The following is a 16,228-nucleotide window of genomic DNA, read 5'->3' as shown; positions in this document are numbered from 1 at the left end:
GGGTGAGCTGAAAGGCCATGAGCTGCTGTACCATGACTCTACCGCATCTTCCCTTCAACAGCCTCCCTAACTGACAATTATAAAGCAAAACAAATTGCGTGGATTAAGAGATATCAGTCCCTTCACATTTCAAGAGAAGATGTGCCCTCTATAAAACATAATTAACTGATATGACTGTCATGTCTCAAATAAATCAAAAATAGGATTAAAAACACCTTTATGGCCTTGAATTAACCATCACCCAATAGCTAACACTGCTGCCAAGTCAGGCACCCTATCATAAAAGTAAAGGCTAAGCAGCTGCTTCATGTTACCAGCTGCTAACTAATACTAATGGTATTAGTTTATGCTAGGCTTACAACAAAACTTGTCATGTAAGAACACAGAAGGCACCACAGAAACCTTAGTGCCCACCAACATCTGGAAAAAGCATTTCTTTGTGAAAACAAAGAAGTCCTCTGTTGACCTCCAACCTACTCCTATCTCTGACTGGAGAAATTTTTGCCTATTCGCTGGCATTTGCCTCATCATCCAATCCTTACAGAATTAATCCTTGCTACATGCTATCCTGCTGACAGCACAGCTCATTAGCTTTCTCCTCTCTAGCCCACATTTGCCAAGATGTCAAGTGGAAATGACTAATCCATAACCTCCATGGTGCTCCCTTCTTCATTTGTATTTATCTCTGTATCAGCCAAAATTGTTAATATGATTCCTAACTCTATAAAGAAGCCTGGGAGATCAGAGTTGCTTCTTTATTATTGCTCACACCTATCACCTCTGTAAATGACACTTTATAATTTTTGTTTTGCGAAGCCACAGTTGTTGTTAGTCCACCATCCCTTATATTGGCAGTGTCTTAGTGCAATGAATCAGAGGTGGCTTCTTAGTTGATAATACTATGCTCATTCAGTTCTTCATCTTCAAATTCATCCTACCATTTATTGTTGCAGGTGATAGTCTACTAGATCTAGGTTTTCTCCATGTAATTCCAGCATTATTTGAATTATTCTGATATAATGCAAAATCTGATAAAAATCCAACCTGCCGTTACTATTTCTGCAGCAGTGCCCTAGGCTTTCTCTTCATTAAACTTGCCTTATTAAGACTTGCCCTGCCCTCATACAACCTCCCAGGGGACCCATAAAACTTTACCCCTGCAAACCATGTAGTCACCTCTCCAAGGCACATCAAACCATAATGATGCTTTTTTATTTGCTATTCCATCCATTCTTCCACAACCACGGAGGAATACCAACCTTACTCTTTTCCATCCTAGTTTTATTCCTAATGCCAATGCTCCAATACTGGCAAGCAGCAAGCAGCATCCCAGCCCCACTTACAAATCCTCTCAACTCTTAGTAGTGGACCTACTTATCCAAGCTCAGTGAGGGACTGACTGGTTGAATACTCACTTATCATTGTCAGCCAACTGACCTTGTTACTATACTTTACCCTATTTCTTTTTTTCACCCCTGGGATCCTAGAAAATAAAAAACTAAACACTAATCCAAAAGCATTCTAGTAGATTACAGAATAGTACTGATAAATATAAATCAAAAATTTAAGACTCATTATCTTCTTCTCACTGTCTTCTTCAGAAGTAAAAGATTTAAAACTTTCACTCCAGCCTCCAGAACTGAATTTCTTTTACTGAAGTACCTTTTTTAGTAGAAAACTGCAAACACCCTATTTCAGTAAAACAACCGCTAAAAAGGTGGGTTTGCTGTCTTTTTTACTTCTTTTATTACCTCAGACTCCCCCACTTTAACCCCTAAAGATGCGGCCAAGGGTTTTTTTTTTTCCTATACATAATTATATATTCAGCTATTCTGTCATCTCCCTTTTCTAAAACTCTTCAACCTACTTCTGACATACAACAACACGTCCCCTTATATAACCATAAACCCTCCACAATTAGCATTCCAACTCATACTTTCTTTAAAGTTATGGTACTTAATTCCATTATCCATATCCTAACTAGGACCAAAAAAAAAACAACAAACCAAACCCCAAACAAAAACCACAACCAAAACCCACTAGAAAACATAAAAGAGTTTTCAAAAATACCTTCAACAACTTCATACTTCATCAGGATCAAAATACTAACAAAAACATTATTGCCACCTAAACCTTAATCCAAAGAAAACTCAAAACATATAATCCTCTGTGTAGTCCTCCCAATACTCTCAAACCTACCATCTACTGTAACTCACAACTACAGTGACACAAATCCAAACAGGCTTTCCAAGTGCCACTTTCTACCTCTTCATTAGTTTAATCATGAAAAGCACTAAAAACTGCCACAACACATTGATCCCACTGATTTACTTTATTACACAGCTACCTTATTCTCATAAATAGTTCCAACAGAACACACCCTGAGCTGTTGCTGAGTCCTAATACAAAAAATGAGCCAGAAATAAACCCCAGATAACTGTCAGGAAAAATCTACCACCCAATGATTAAGGTGATACTAAAGCCTAAATATCCAGTTGAAAGGTGACAAACATAGTGAAATACATAGTGCTAAACCCCACCTCAGTTCCCCACATATGACTACTAGATATTCCTCTGATCAACAGTAGCACAACAAAGCCACCTTTACAGACTAAATGTTTCAGGAAGACTTGGCAACTAATTAAACAGAATAAAGATACCTCACTATCCTCCGAGAAATTAAGAATAAACATATATATAGAAATGAGACCCTCAAATTAACTAGTAGCCCCCACCCCAAAACAGTACCAAAGCAAGAACTTCATAATAAGGAGAAGGAAGTGCTTTTACCCAGGAAATGGGGCAAAATGTGCATTAGTTTCCACTCGCACTTCAGCTAAGAACTGCAGTGTGATTATAATGGTAGGCTTTCAACCACAGAAATCTAAAGGCTCCAATCCCTAAAAAAAAATTCTGCACCTCCTTCCTCTACACTCCAGCTTCCTTTATCATCTGCATAAATGTTTATTACAATGAATTATCTGTCCTCTGGCCAAATAGCTCCTCCCTTTATCTTTAGCTGTGTGTCACTGTATTCAGCCAACATTTCTAATATGGCTTCTACCTGTTCAAAGAAACATCAAATATCAAAGTAATTTTACAATTACATGTTTATAAGTTTGTCATGTTAACCCTTGCAATTAAGTTAAATATTTCTGAAGTTAAATATATTTCCCAAAAAATATTTACAATTCCCTCTCTACTCTCTATATCAACTTGGACCAGAGATAAAATATCACCCTCACATCCTGCTTAGGTTCCACTTCTTCCTCACATTTACCACTGCCAAAGTGACTGGGTCTGGACCCTTCTTGTAACTTTCTCTGCACAATAAGACAACTATTGCTACTCATGTTTGCACAATTAGTTCTGAATTTTCACCTAAAGCCTGGATTCAGAGCTCTCTTGGCAAAAACTCCATCTCCAAAGTGAATGCAGTTACTCTCTTAATACAAAATCCTTATTTCTAAAAATAAGTGAATATTTAAGCGCAATTATTATGAATTAAAGTTAATTAAAAAATACATCCTTGAATGACTGTAAACAGCATCTGTTTAGGGATGTATTTGTTCATGATATATCTAATTTCATTTGGAATTAAACATCACTGAAATTTTATGCATAAACTGTGTTAGAATGTGTTTTTTTTAATGGTAGTTCTTTCTTTAGTACTGAAGGTTTCTTCTTTAAGGGCTAGCAAACAATGTATTACCACAAAGAATAGAAATCTATATTAGAATCTGTCTTTTGTATATCCATCTTCTTTGTTATAGATATCTCCTATGGTACATTTATCCCCTCCCATATTTTTTTTTCTAAGTCAGCTAATAATTTGCCAGTAACTGCATGGCCATTACGATAATGCCTTGGCAATATGTATATATATACATATATAAAATGATTGTTTGCAAGAGAATTTTAAGAACAGTGAAAAGATTATTTTTGAGTCCTGACAGGGACACCATAATCCAAAAAAAAAGAAATAACTAATGGACAGATAAATAGATATCTGTAAAATCACAACAGTTATGATTATTCTCTGTTACTGTTGAAAAGGGGGAAATGAAATTATCAGGCGGTAGGTTTTAAGCTAACAATAGAAAATAATGTTTCTCATCACATCTGTTTAAATTCTGGAACTTCTTGACATGGCATGCTGTGAAAGGGAAAAGCATAAAGGAGTTCTAAAGTTTAGGCAAATTCATGGAAAACAAGTAAAGGTCCATCAAATATGATGGTCCAGCCATCTGCTAAGAAAATGCACAACCAATGTAAGTATTTCTCAGTAATTTCCTGCTACTTACATTACTCCTCAGTCATCCTTTATTTTGCCAGCGCTCAAGTCACAGTAGTATTTAGGTTTGTGATCTGACCCAGGATGGCACTTCATTTATTAAGATTTGTGAGTGTGACATCAAGATAAATTAGCTGGGTTTCCATTAGAAACATATGAAGACTGATCACTCTTTGTACAAATCAAGGGCAGAGGACATCAGAGAGACCTCAAACACATCACAGCCCAATCACCTTTTGGGGTACTTGCTATTTATTAAATTGAGTGTTTTCTTTTTTTAAAAAAAAAAAAAAAAGAAAAAAAAAAAGACATTTTTGCATCACAACTTGGACTTAAGGTTGCCTCTATAAATGAATAATTTAGAATAAAGTACATTTTGGAGACACTGTAACTTTTCTAAATCAGCATTATAACCATAAACTAAAGGGTAAACTCACAATTCAGTCCTGTTAGACAAAGGAAACTATAGAGTAAAAAGGAAAAGAAAAAAAGCCAGCTGTGCTCACAGCATCAAATTGAAGGGTGGAAGAAAAAATAATCCAACATATATTTAAAAATCAGTTCTATGTCCTCTGAGAGCACAAGCTCCCAGTGCTTTCACCAGAATGCCATTGCCTTTGTGTAATGATACTAACAGGTCTATAGACCCCAGCACTAACTCATTTGCATTAATTTAGAATGACTAAATCCTGGCAAAGAGGTTTTTCTCATTTTTAAACTTATTTGCAAGGCCCTGACACATAAACACAATCCTTCAGCTCCCGTTTTGTGTGGGGGTGTTAGGCAGCTGAACGCAGATGGATTGTAAGCATCTAAAGCCATTTGTTTAGCAAACCAAATGTTTGCTTTATTATTTTCAAGTAATCAAAGAGCACCTGCTTATTTCTTGTTCTAAACTAGTCAGACAGAAACCAGTATTACAGATATAACACTGTCATCCTGTTATTTATAATCCAGGCCGTGCTTGGGTGGATGTTTATGCACAGCGTTGCCACTTTGGGCAGGGGAAGCTGACAACGAAATAGGAATTTGAAAAGCAGTTTCATGTGAAGATGAGCAGCGTGCAGTCCTCCCCAGGACACCAGGTCGCACGCGTGCCGTGCACACAGAGCCCCTCACCCGGACTCATGCTGCAATATTTGGAAAGCCTGGGAGAAATTCCCCTAGCACGACTACAGGACAAAAAAACAGAGCTACATTTTTGCTCCTTATGAAGGGCTTTAAAGAGTCACCAGCCCATTTCAAATGGTTCATCAAGTGCCTGATTAGTGAAGGCTCAGGACCAGTTCATACACTATTCAATTTGCCAGTTCACTCCTGCTATCTGTTGTTCCAGCTGTACTGCTCGTCTCCCAAATTGATGTTTTTTTCCGTATTGAATAGATGGCTACACCATTTGTTAACCATCAGAATAACAAAAAAGAATATCAGATACCAATTCCAGTGTTCATTAGCATTTTTTTTTTTTTACCCTACCACCTATTTGGACCAAGTAGGTGCCCACCAGAGCTACTGGGAGTCTTGTCTTCAATTTTGATGACCAGTGGAATTTATGGACTCAGAAAGACATAGCCAGTGAGTTGCTGGGATCACAGGCTGGTATGGCTGAAGCTCTGTTATAATTTATGCCTAAATCCTTTTGTATTTGAAAAGTAGCCACTGATATAAATTGAGGATTTAGCATGCAGGTAAACTTTACAAGTAGATTTAAGCCCTGCAGTGAGAAAGGTTAAGTCTTCTGGAGGAAAATTATATCAAAATCTATGTAACAGATAATAAGAAGCAACACAGGGCTAACACATAGGCACCAAAAAGCAGATTTTTCTGCCTTGACCCACTGGTGAAGTAAGGATTTTTAGGTAAGCTGCACTTGGCTAAATGTGCTATTATTTAAAGTACAAGGTAAGTCAAAGGGTGTGCATCTTATATTTGTCTACTTCTCACAGTAATCTAGTGCTACCAAAGACAGCCAGCTGCTAGATTTTGTCAGAGCATAAATCTCTCCTTTATAAGGGGATGCATGGATCTGTGTGGAAGCGTTTGTACTAGACTACAACTCTGAGACTGATCCTGCAAAATGGAAGCATGCGTTCTTTTTATGGGCATGAGTAATTGGATTGAAATTTCTGTGCTTAATTTTCCATAGAGTTAAGGACATGAACAAATATTTTTAGAATCGGGGTCTTGGTGGTGAAGAATGTGTTATGTTTTACACTGGAGGAATACATTAAACACTTGTTCTGTGTGACTCTTCAGTTATTACAAGAAATGTCTGCAAAGACAGGATACAACAGAGAGGCAAAACCCACCAGCTACACACCCAGAAGAAAACTCCAAATCCCCTGCCCACTGGTAGGTTGTTGTACTTACCAATATTGCAGTACTTTCCTGCAAAATTCTCTTTGCAATCACATACTATTTTCCCACCAAAGGGAACCATTTTACATTCTCCACCGTTCATGCAAGGATCATGAACACAACCTACAAGCAGAAACAAAAGATCAAACCAAAGGTACAAACTGTTCAAGAGAATCAGTCCATTTTAACTTACTTTAGTACACCTTCTCTATGCATATGCATTTTGGGGAAGTTTTTTACTAATCTCAGACCCACACTTGACATAAATTAAAGGAAACTCTGAGGTGTGTCTCATTTCCACTTTTATTGGATAATGTCAGCCTATCTACTGAAAAAATATTATCAATGAACAATAGGTGAAATGGGGTGGTGATTATTATAGTATACTAGTAGTGATGGTGATGGCATTAGCACTTCTTTCTGGACAGAGGGCTCTTCCAATTCCAAGTTTGACACTGAGCTGCATTATTTATAATAATGTGTATAGCAGGGAGCTCTGTCAAATATTTAGGATCTGTGACTGAGAAGTATTAAGTCCTATCAAATTTCACAACTCTTCCATGGATTTCCAATATCCTAAAAAGCCACTCACTCTCCGTGCTTTAGTTTCCAGTTCTGTAAGGTGGGAATAAAGGCACCCCCCCTATTTCAAAGGGCTTTTATCAAGCTTACTCAGTACTGTAAATTAGTGGGCAGGGATTTTCAGCCAGACTGAAAACAGAATAGCCATACCAGGGCACACATATACAGGTGAGACATACAGTTTTCTTCCCACCATCTCTCCTTCCAAAAGGGAGGTGCTGTGTTGGCTTCAGAAGGTTAAGTGACAACCCAAAGCACATGCCCTACAACTAGCTGGCCAGCTGTGTTGGGCACCTGGCAGCCCCAAAACAAGGAGGAGGCTTCATAACATAATCATCACGCCAATGAGGAATGGGTATGTTGGGCCAAAAATCATGGGGACTCTGGGGTCGATGCAGGGCATATTGGGATCCTGGAGGCGAGTGGAGTTTACATGCTGGGAACTCAAGAGTGGGAGAGACTTGGGAAGAGAACCCAGAGGTAGAACAGCAATATGAAGCAATTGTAGATGTGCAGGGGGAGAGCAGAGGAGAGTGTGCCTCTCCGGCACGTTACAGTTTTGCAGGAGAAATTTTACCACTTCTACTATATAATCTGTTGATATTGTTACATGCTGTAGACCAGGATTGCACTCACTTCAAAGAAAACAAGAGGCATGTCCCTAAATGCTTAATGCCTATAATTGCTTCCTTGAATCAGGATGGACACATTGAAATTATTTTCTGGGTCAGCATTACTGCTCACACATGGAAAGGAAAGCTAAAATGTTCTCTTTAGGGGAGGGTACATGAGCTGCAAGGGCAGGATCACTGTGTGTAACACCACTCAGGCTTTTATATACTCACTGTCCTCTATCCCCACTCCACGCAGGCCAATATCTGTAACACAAAATAGTGCCTTACTTTTGTGTTCGACTCTCCTGCACTTGATCTGGCTGTTCACACACTCGCACTCCTCCACAGCTCCTTGCTGGACTCTTGACCAGCTCATGCCCACACCAAAGAACTCATAGAGACTGTTGTCAAAACATTTCTCTGAAACATAGTTTAAAAAACAACACAAGCTTTCTGATGTTATTTCTTGCAAGGAATGACACCACAAACTTATCCCTTTTTTCCTGTTGAGCAGATACATGTTTGCTGACAGTGCTTCTCAAGCAAGCCAGCTTCCATAGCGTGGAGGCACTAAGCCACTATAGCAGCAGCTCCAAGGACCTTGAGGGAGAGGTGGCTTTCTCCTAAAGCCCTGCAAGCATGACTGCATCACCATTACTTAAGCCCTCCCAAAAGTTCATTCATCAAACACAAAAAGACAAATCAGTGGTATATACTTCTGTCTGTCCCACTTTACTGAATCATCCACAGATGATGGGCTGTGCTAGAGACCATGAGTGAAAAAGGAGAGAGAAGTCTAGAGCTGCAGGGAACGTGGTTTAGTGGTGGTCTTGGTAGTGTTAGGTTAATGGTTGGACTCAATGATCTTAAGGGTCTTTTCCAACATAAATGATTCTATGATTCTCTGGCAAGCCTTCATTAAAGAACAGCAAGCACAGCTGAAAACCCTCAGTGTAAAAGGGGTTGCCTGACGTGCAGTAAATTGGGAGAGATACTCCCATAAAACTGGAAAAATAACCCAAGCAAAGCCTTTTGGCCTGACTATACTCCTTTGAAAATGACTACCCTGAAGGTGGAGTAGCTGCCCAGGTGCAAAGCTAACATCACAGGAAAAGTCACAATAGACCCATGTGTGCATATACATAAGGGATAAGGCGTCACCTGAAATTTTGTTGCTTTTTCATGTCGCTCTGCCCTACCTACTAGATGATATTATTAGTAATTTCCAAACATGTAAGGGATATTTAAATCTTAAAAACAGAAAAGGGAGGGGAAGAGGCTCTTTGTGTTTCCCATAGCTTAATACCTCACTGGCTCAGAGCATGCTTGGGTTTATAATTGTATAATCAAGCTATTTTCAGCTGTCCTGTCAGTAATGGATTGTCTGTCATAATCATTTGGAAATCCACCTACATAAACATTCATGCTGCAGTGGTCTCTCCCATCACAACAGCACTACCTTTTCATTAAGGAAGTATTAATGAGTTCTACTAACGGCTCATATTTCATGTTGTAACACTCATGGAAGAAGATACTTACTTATCTGACAGTCCTCGCCCGTGAATTCTTCAGGACAGGTACAGTGGTACATCCTATGGCCATGAGTGAGAGAGCAGGTCCCTCCGTTCTGGCAAGGGTTGCTTGCACAGGGATCTGGACAGGCCACATAAGAAGTTGTTGTTAGTAGGTGCCAGATAAACCATGCTTTGTTGTGTGAGGAGTCGGCTTGGTTACATGAACCCTTTTGGTTCAGTCCATGGTGGTTCTAATACCATCTATTAACCCAAAACAAAGTTTATCCAACCAATTTACATTGGGTTTGTTTCCAGCTGTATAGCAGCTATATGTATCCAGCTTTTAAAAACTGTATAGTAAATCACTGAGCTGAACCTTCTTCCCCAGATTAATTTGTCCAAATGTGGTAGGTCCAGGCACGCGTGGAGCAGCCACTGTGGTGAGGAAGAAGATGGGACAAATGCCCACAAGATGGAGCTGTGCCTTTACACTGGGGAGGGAAGGCTGCAGCTCTGCCTCTGCCCGGATTACTGCCCTGCATGCTTCACATTTCAACATCAATGACCAGGATTGTGTATCTCTCTTTCAAATTACACAAAGGACAACAACCCTCGACAGAAGAATTTGCTATGGATTTTTGGATTATGTCTAAAACTAATGGACAGCTGGAACAAAGGAAAAAATTTTAAAGCAAAACAAGGACACATCCAAGTAAATCAGGCCAAGCATGATTGAACTGTACCAGTCCAGTATACATCGGTTTTCTAAGGAATTTTCTAAATCGTGGGAAAATATGGTGGGAGAGGAGGGGCTGTGCCATGACAACCCTCTAACTCCTGCGATAGAAGCTTTACTTAGCAATGTGCAATGCAAAGGTTGTAAGAGTCCTGCTGCCCAGGCAATATTCTGATTTCAGGTAGTGTCAAAGGAGATATCTCCCCTGAAGTCAATCAACATCATGTTTTATACCTGCTGCAGAGCTGGCCCAACAGCTTATCTGCATTCAAATCTTCTTTTTTAACACTAGCCAAAACCTGTGAGGGCAACTATAGAGTTACTCAAACCAGGTGCTCCTTCAGCTACAGAGTGTGGTTCTAAGCATGGGATGCAACATACAGAACAAGGCACACACACACGGAGTGAAGCAAAGCATGAAAGGTACATCCTGAAGTTTGCTACAGCAGCATGAATGTGACATTCCTCTGCACAGATCAAAATATTTACTTCAGAATAGAGTGATGTAATTGATATCAGATAGCAGGTCTGGGTGTATTCACTGGTAGTTTCACTCCAGGATAACATCACAGGAAAGCAAGTAAGGACAGTAACGTTCCTGCTGTTTGATAGTTATGAAACTTTTTAGTGGTGGAATGTTTCCTCAAAGGAAAATCCCATCTTTCCTATTCCTATCACATCCAAACAATGAATTGATCTCCAAGCCATCTTCTGGTACAGCAGTACTCAAGTAATTCTTTTGTACCCTCGTTAAACTTGCAAAAAGCACTTCCAGTCCTCCATTTCCTTCCCAGAGTCCCTCACTACATCCCACCCACCACTCCAGTCTGACCTCCCTGGAGTGTTCTGCATCCTTCCCCACCTTTCCTGGAGCCCAGTAACAACTTCTACTCATAAGCACATGGACACATCACAGTTCCCTGCAGGGAATCCTAGCCACCATTAACTGGGGAGTGCCAATTCCCTGCCTGCTCACCCAGTGTCTAAAGCCACACACACAGCAGTATCTCCCCACCCTCATGGGTAAAATACTCCATGCTTGCTAGCAATCACCTTGACTCAGTTTCACCTCTCTGAGGCTCTGCTGAACAAGCAGTAGCCTTGTGTCGCCTTTCTACCCATATCTTCCCACAAAAAAATTCTGTTTCTGCCACCCACCTTTCCCAGAATGTAACTGCTCTTCCCCAGAGCCCCCCCTGGGATGATGCCTCTTCCTGCCTGTGCAGCCCACACTGCTCTACTTCTTTCCATATCAGTCCAAATGTTCCTTAAAAAAAACCTCACTGTCTGGCACTTTTCTGCCAAGTCTGGGCCTCCCTGGGGTTTTGGCCATTTGACTAAGATCTCCATACATTCAGAGGAGTTATCGTAGCATATTGTCCACGATCTGGAAGTCCCACACATAAGGGCATTGCACTTTTATGCATATATATGTACATATATACAAACCACACATTCACAGCCCAGTTGGCCCAGGTGAATGAAGGGGGTCACACTGGGCAGATACTACACACGGTCTCCACAGAGATCTCCTGGGCAGGAGTGGAGGATCCTCTGGAAACCTGAAGGCAGTGATAAAGCTTCCACTGATTTCAGGATGGGTTTGAACATGGGCCTTGTGTGTTATTGGCAAGCTCTGGCTCTGTACAGTGCAGTACTAACATCTCCCTCCAGCAGAGCCTTCATACCTGAGTTTCACTTCATCCTGAAACCTGACACTTTTTGGTAGTAGCCAGGGCAAGCCCTCAGTGTGCTGGGGTGTATTGACAGCAATACCTCTCAGCAAGGGGCAGGCAGACAGGTGGCTTTCTTTTACAAACAAACATATCCAATGCTGTGGTGGATAACAGGCAAAAATGAGCCAACAAGCTCAAAAAGGCTTGCGGGCAGCCAGCTTACTGAGGCTATAGCTCAGTGTGGGGCTGTCAGGGCAATGGTGATGGGCAGACTGAGGGAGAGAGGTGGCACAAGGCACTCCCAGAAATGCAACACTAGGCCCGGAGAGCTCCTTCTTCAGCTACTGGAAAAGCCTCCTTGCATCACCCAGCCACCACTGTGACAGTCAGTGTTTCACTGGAGGATTAAAGCAGTCACAAGTTACAGCTTCCAGCATTTTAAGCTCTGGGAGCGCACTTATGAGTAAGTAAGTGCAGCTCTCATAACCTGACTCCTGTAAGCATGAACTGTCCGTAAGTCACATTTGTGTCTGGCATACTTGCATTACAAAGGCACATGCATTGCTGCTTGTTTTGGGGTTATCTGTCTCTGATCTACTGTTAATCTGTTTTAAAGCCAGGCTGGAAAATAATTTGAAGTTGTTAAATTTAACATGAAGATGTTGTGCCCTGCTTAATTTTAGACTGCCAGCATGATTCAGCTAATGCTGACTTTCCAAGCGCTCTGGTAGATTGCAATCAGCTTGGTGACAAGACTCTTGACATGGTGGAGAACTCCCTGCAAGGGGATGGTGGAAAATGCCCTTTGTTTGAAATTGGGAAGAGAACATCTAAGGGTATCTGGTCATATCCTGCAGACTAAACAAGACGGGTCACATCTGAATGTAGTGAGATGGAGTAAAGAGGAGCAAGATCAGCATTTAGGCACAGATCTAAAAGAAACCTCATGGGCATCAAGTCTGATCAGTGCAACACCTGCTTTTTCAGTGCTGGCTTATCACTGTAAAAATTGACAATATACATTCCTTATAAAATGAGATTCCCCATCACCCAGTTCATGAAACATGGAGCTGAGGAGACAGAGACAAGCGAGGGCCAGTCACTGAGATACTTCTGAGGACGAGGATGCATGTTCCCATGAACTGCTTGGGACATGGTGCTTTCACCCAGTGTGTCGATTAAAGTGACTTATATAGAAAGGAGAGTTTGTCGCAGACCTTGGCTTCCTGTTTTAGACAGACTTTTGCAATGCCTTAATTGTAGCACTGCAGTGTGGTGGCCACATGAAGCCATAGCCCTGCTCAGCTAAGCAGCCCTTTTGTTGTCCCCCAGTACTCCTCCAATGAATGCATCTGTCTTCATCTTCTCTGACACAGCCCAAAGGCCAAGGAAGTCTGGCTTTGGAGGTCTGCTCTTTACCCTGAGATCTCAAGAAAGGACAGCTGGAAGTGATGGCTGTGTGTTGTACAGGGTATGAAATGTTTCTTGTATCTTCTGAAAAATTAACTGGTCAAACAGACAGAAAGTGTAGCAGATTAAATGAAGGGAACACTAAAAGGCACATCCAAGCTGTGAAGGAAGAGATGAATGCCTCTGCACTCAGCTGCAGCAGGATTTCTGTGTTGACAGTACCATAATTTCTCTCCATGACTTCAAGTTAGCCAACAGAGAGTGAATTAAAGACTGTGTGATATTCACAATCTAATGTTATGGTTATGCAGATTCACAAAGATAGCCCTGAAACAGTTAATGTGAAGTCTTGCTCTGTGTACACCAAATAAAAGTAGCACTGAAGGGGCTGTCCATCCTTACTGTATGTGGCAAAGTAGGAGCCGGGTACCTGGAGCAACTCAGCAATAGGCTCACCTTACCTGAGTGGTCTTCGGGCAACAAAGCACAGTGTCCCCATCTCCTGTCCCGGTCATAGTTATGTGTTGTTGAACACCTGATAAGAATTAAAGATGCAGTTCAGTGCAACTTTAAACAACCTGAATGTTTGCACTTAAACTAAATGGCCTTCACACTTAGGCAACCTGGGCATCCATACTTCTTTTTGTAATTAGCATCTGCTTCATTCAAACTCTCTTAACACCAGAGGAAAAATATATTTTCTTTTGTTAAGGATGCTCTGTCCTATTTCTCTCAAATGGAATACAGATTAAAAATGAGATAGGGAAGCAGGATCAGAGATCTCCAATTAGTCCTCTGGGAAAAAAAAAAAAAAAACAAAAAAAACAACATACTCCTTTCTATTTCTAAGTTGAGAAAATGAAAGACAGAAATAAAAAACAAAAACAAAACAAATAAATTATGTCTCCTTTATATTCATTACAAAACAAGAAAAACAGGACCCAACCCAGTTTTCATGCCTATCAGTTACTTTAATAATCTTTGTGGGCAGGAGACTGTCCACAGAGGGACTTTTCCTTGGCTTTCAGTGACAAACGTATTTTACACTCAGTTCCTTTAAAGTATCCCTATTTTTTAACTTGCCAGAGGAAATGAGGAAATAACTGACATGGTGGTGATTTCCAAACTTGCAGATAAAACCTCTCCTTTTTGCAGAACAAGGGGCTGAATCTCGCACGCCACGCCGCCTGTGGGAATCCTACCAAGACAAACTTTGACAACTGTTTATCCGCACACTTTCCCTGCCCTCTTCAGTCCATTATCTCCAAAGCTCATAGCACTCCAAGGAGCATTAAGCTGCTATTCTCCCTGTGCAGAAGCAGACTTATAGGCTTCCCCAAGGCCACACGGGAAGTGTGTGACTGAACTGAGGCTGAACATCAGAGGTCCATGTCCTGTCTCAATGCACCCTCCACCAAAACATCCTCCCTAACCATTTCTAATGCTGCATAATAAATATCAGCTGCCACTACACACAGGAAAATGGGTGGCTACATGGAATTGGAAGAAATGTGAGTTTGCTTTATTTAATGTGCCTGATAATCCATTTTTATTATGTGTGTTTTTATCATACCTTGAACAGTTGTGTTATCAAATATTTTTCTGCCCCAGGAAGTCACAAGCTAGATTGAAATTTTATTGTAGAGTATGTCTACCATTTTAACTGCCCTACTTTTCTTCTTAATTAGATGCTATGTGGTATTTAAAATGCTTTAATTCCTATGGAACATTTGAATAGGCCACGCATATTAAGTTTGGTGACCTCAATTATATAAGGTGCATAAAAAGAAAGGTGCTTGGTAGTCTAGTGCAGATTAACGACACACTCTTTACAGAGGCTGTTTTCTCACAGGCATTAAGGCCCATGCGACTCTGCTGGGAGTTAATGGAAATTTTTCTGTGCTCCTTCAGTGGGAAGTAGATTGTGCTTTTTTAAAGGATGGTCAATTACACATGAGGATTAAAGTGAGGAGTAACTTAAAAGTGGTTCTCGGTGGTGCACTGCTTGTGTCATTATTGGCAAAACCCTCTCTGACCACTTCATCTGTGCCATACATGGCAGGGGAGGAGAACCCAAACTTTTCTGACTGAATTAATGACTTAGCAGAGCAACATTACACTGGGCAGCATGGGAGAGACAAATGGAAAAGGCCCCATATACATCTAAAGAATTCAAGCAAACTCTGCTCATTAGGGGGAGAAAAGCAATTTATATGCAAATTAATACTCTCTGGAGTCTCTCCAGTAGCAGTCAAGTTCTAAGCAGATGGAGAATTCAATTTTTCCCCTCCTAAATAGTTTTTGTCATCAGAGACCCTGACAGGGTCTTCTTCCACCAGCTTTCCACAACCCACTGGTCCTCTCACCCAATGCTCTTCACAGCCAGTCCCCTCCTTCCCTATTGCCTCACAGTGACTACGAAGAGGTTGGTCCTCCCCTGTGATGCCAGGCTGCCTCCTCAGTGACAGGCTTCTTGCACATTCACATAATCCTTTCATATTTTCTGCCACATATCTGCCACTGTCTGGGAGAATCTAAGCACACCCCCAAAGCTACTTCACTAGTCTCCCTCCTTTTCTTTTTAAAATCTGCTTACCAAAAATGTGATGACATTTCAATCTCACAGGACGCTACCTCCAGAAGCCAGACCAACTAACTGGGCTTATTATTTCTATGGGCTTATTAATTCTTTGTGCTACTTACAAATGGGCCCAATCTCTAAATTTATAACAAATCTTTACATCAGCTTGTCACACAAAATTGTTCATAAAAAAGTGAAAACTTAAAGGTATAGATACAGAATTAATTTAATCAGAAAAGTCCACTACTAGAGATTGATTTAAACAATATTTTAAACCCATGCATGGTAAACAATATGGAAATGGATGACCAAAATGGTGTATCACAGATGAGGCCTAACTGGTAGGCAAGATACATGGAAAGTGGGCTATTTTATCCATCAGGAGCAACAGGAGCTTTAATAATAGGAAGTTTTGAAGAGCAAACAAAGCCCTGGGCCAGAGGCAGACTGGTGGAAAGAAAGA

At 40.7% G+C, this 16,228-nt stretch overlaps 1 protein-coding gene across 1 annotated transcript in view; it reads right to left on the bottom strand.

The window, feature by feature from the left end:
* HGFAC (HGF activator) overlaps window positions 1–16,228 on the bottom strand; it is a 41,951-nt gene that overhangs the window by 18,058 nt on the left and 7,665 nt on the right. The window contains exons 4-7 of the mRNA XM_026847041.1: window positions 13,646–13,719; window positions 9,388–9,501; window positions 8,137–8,268; window positions 6,665–6,775 (exon numbers count right to left, since the gene is read on the bottom strand). Coding sequence (XP_026702842.1) covers window positions 6,665–6,775; window positions 8,137–8,268; window positions 9,388–9,501; window positions 13,646–13,719 — 431 coding nt within the window. The remainder of the gene's footprint in view (window positions 1–6,664; window positions 6,776–8,136; window positions 8,269–9,387; window positions 9,502–13,645; window positions 13,720–16,228) is intronic.

This window comes from Athene cunicularia (genome assembly GCF_003259725.1).
Source record: "Athene cunicularia isolate RWA chromosome 4 unlocalized genomic scaffold, athCun1 chr4_part1, whole genome shotgun sequence".
Lineage (NCBI taxonomy): Eukaryota > Metazoa > Chordata > Aves > Strigiformes > Strigidae > Athene > Athene cunicularia.
The sequence above is the reverse complement of the archived record's forward strand: the minus strand, read 5'-3'. Positions and strand labels throughout refer to the sequence as shown.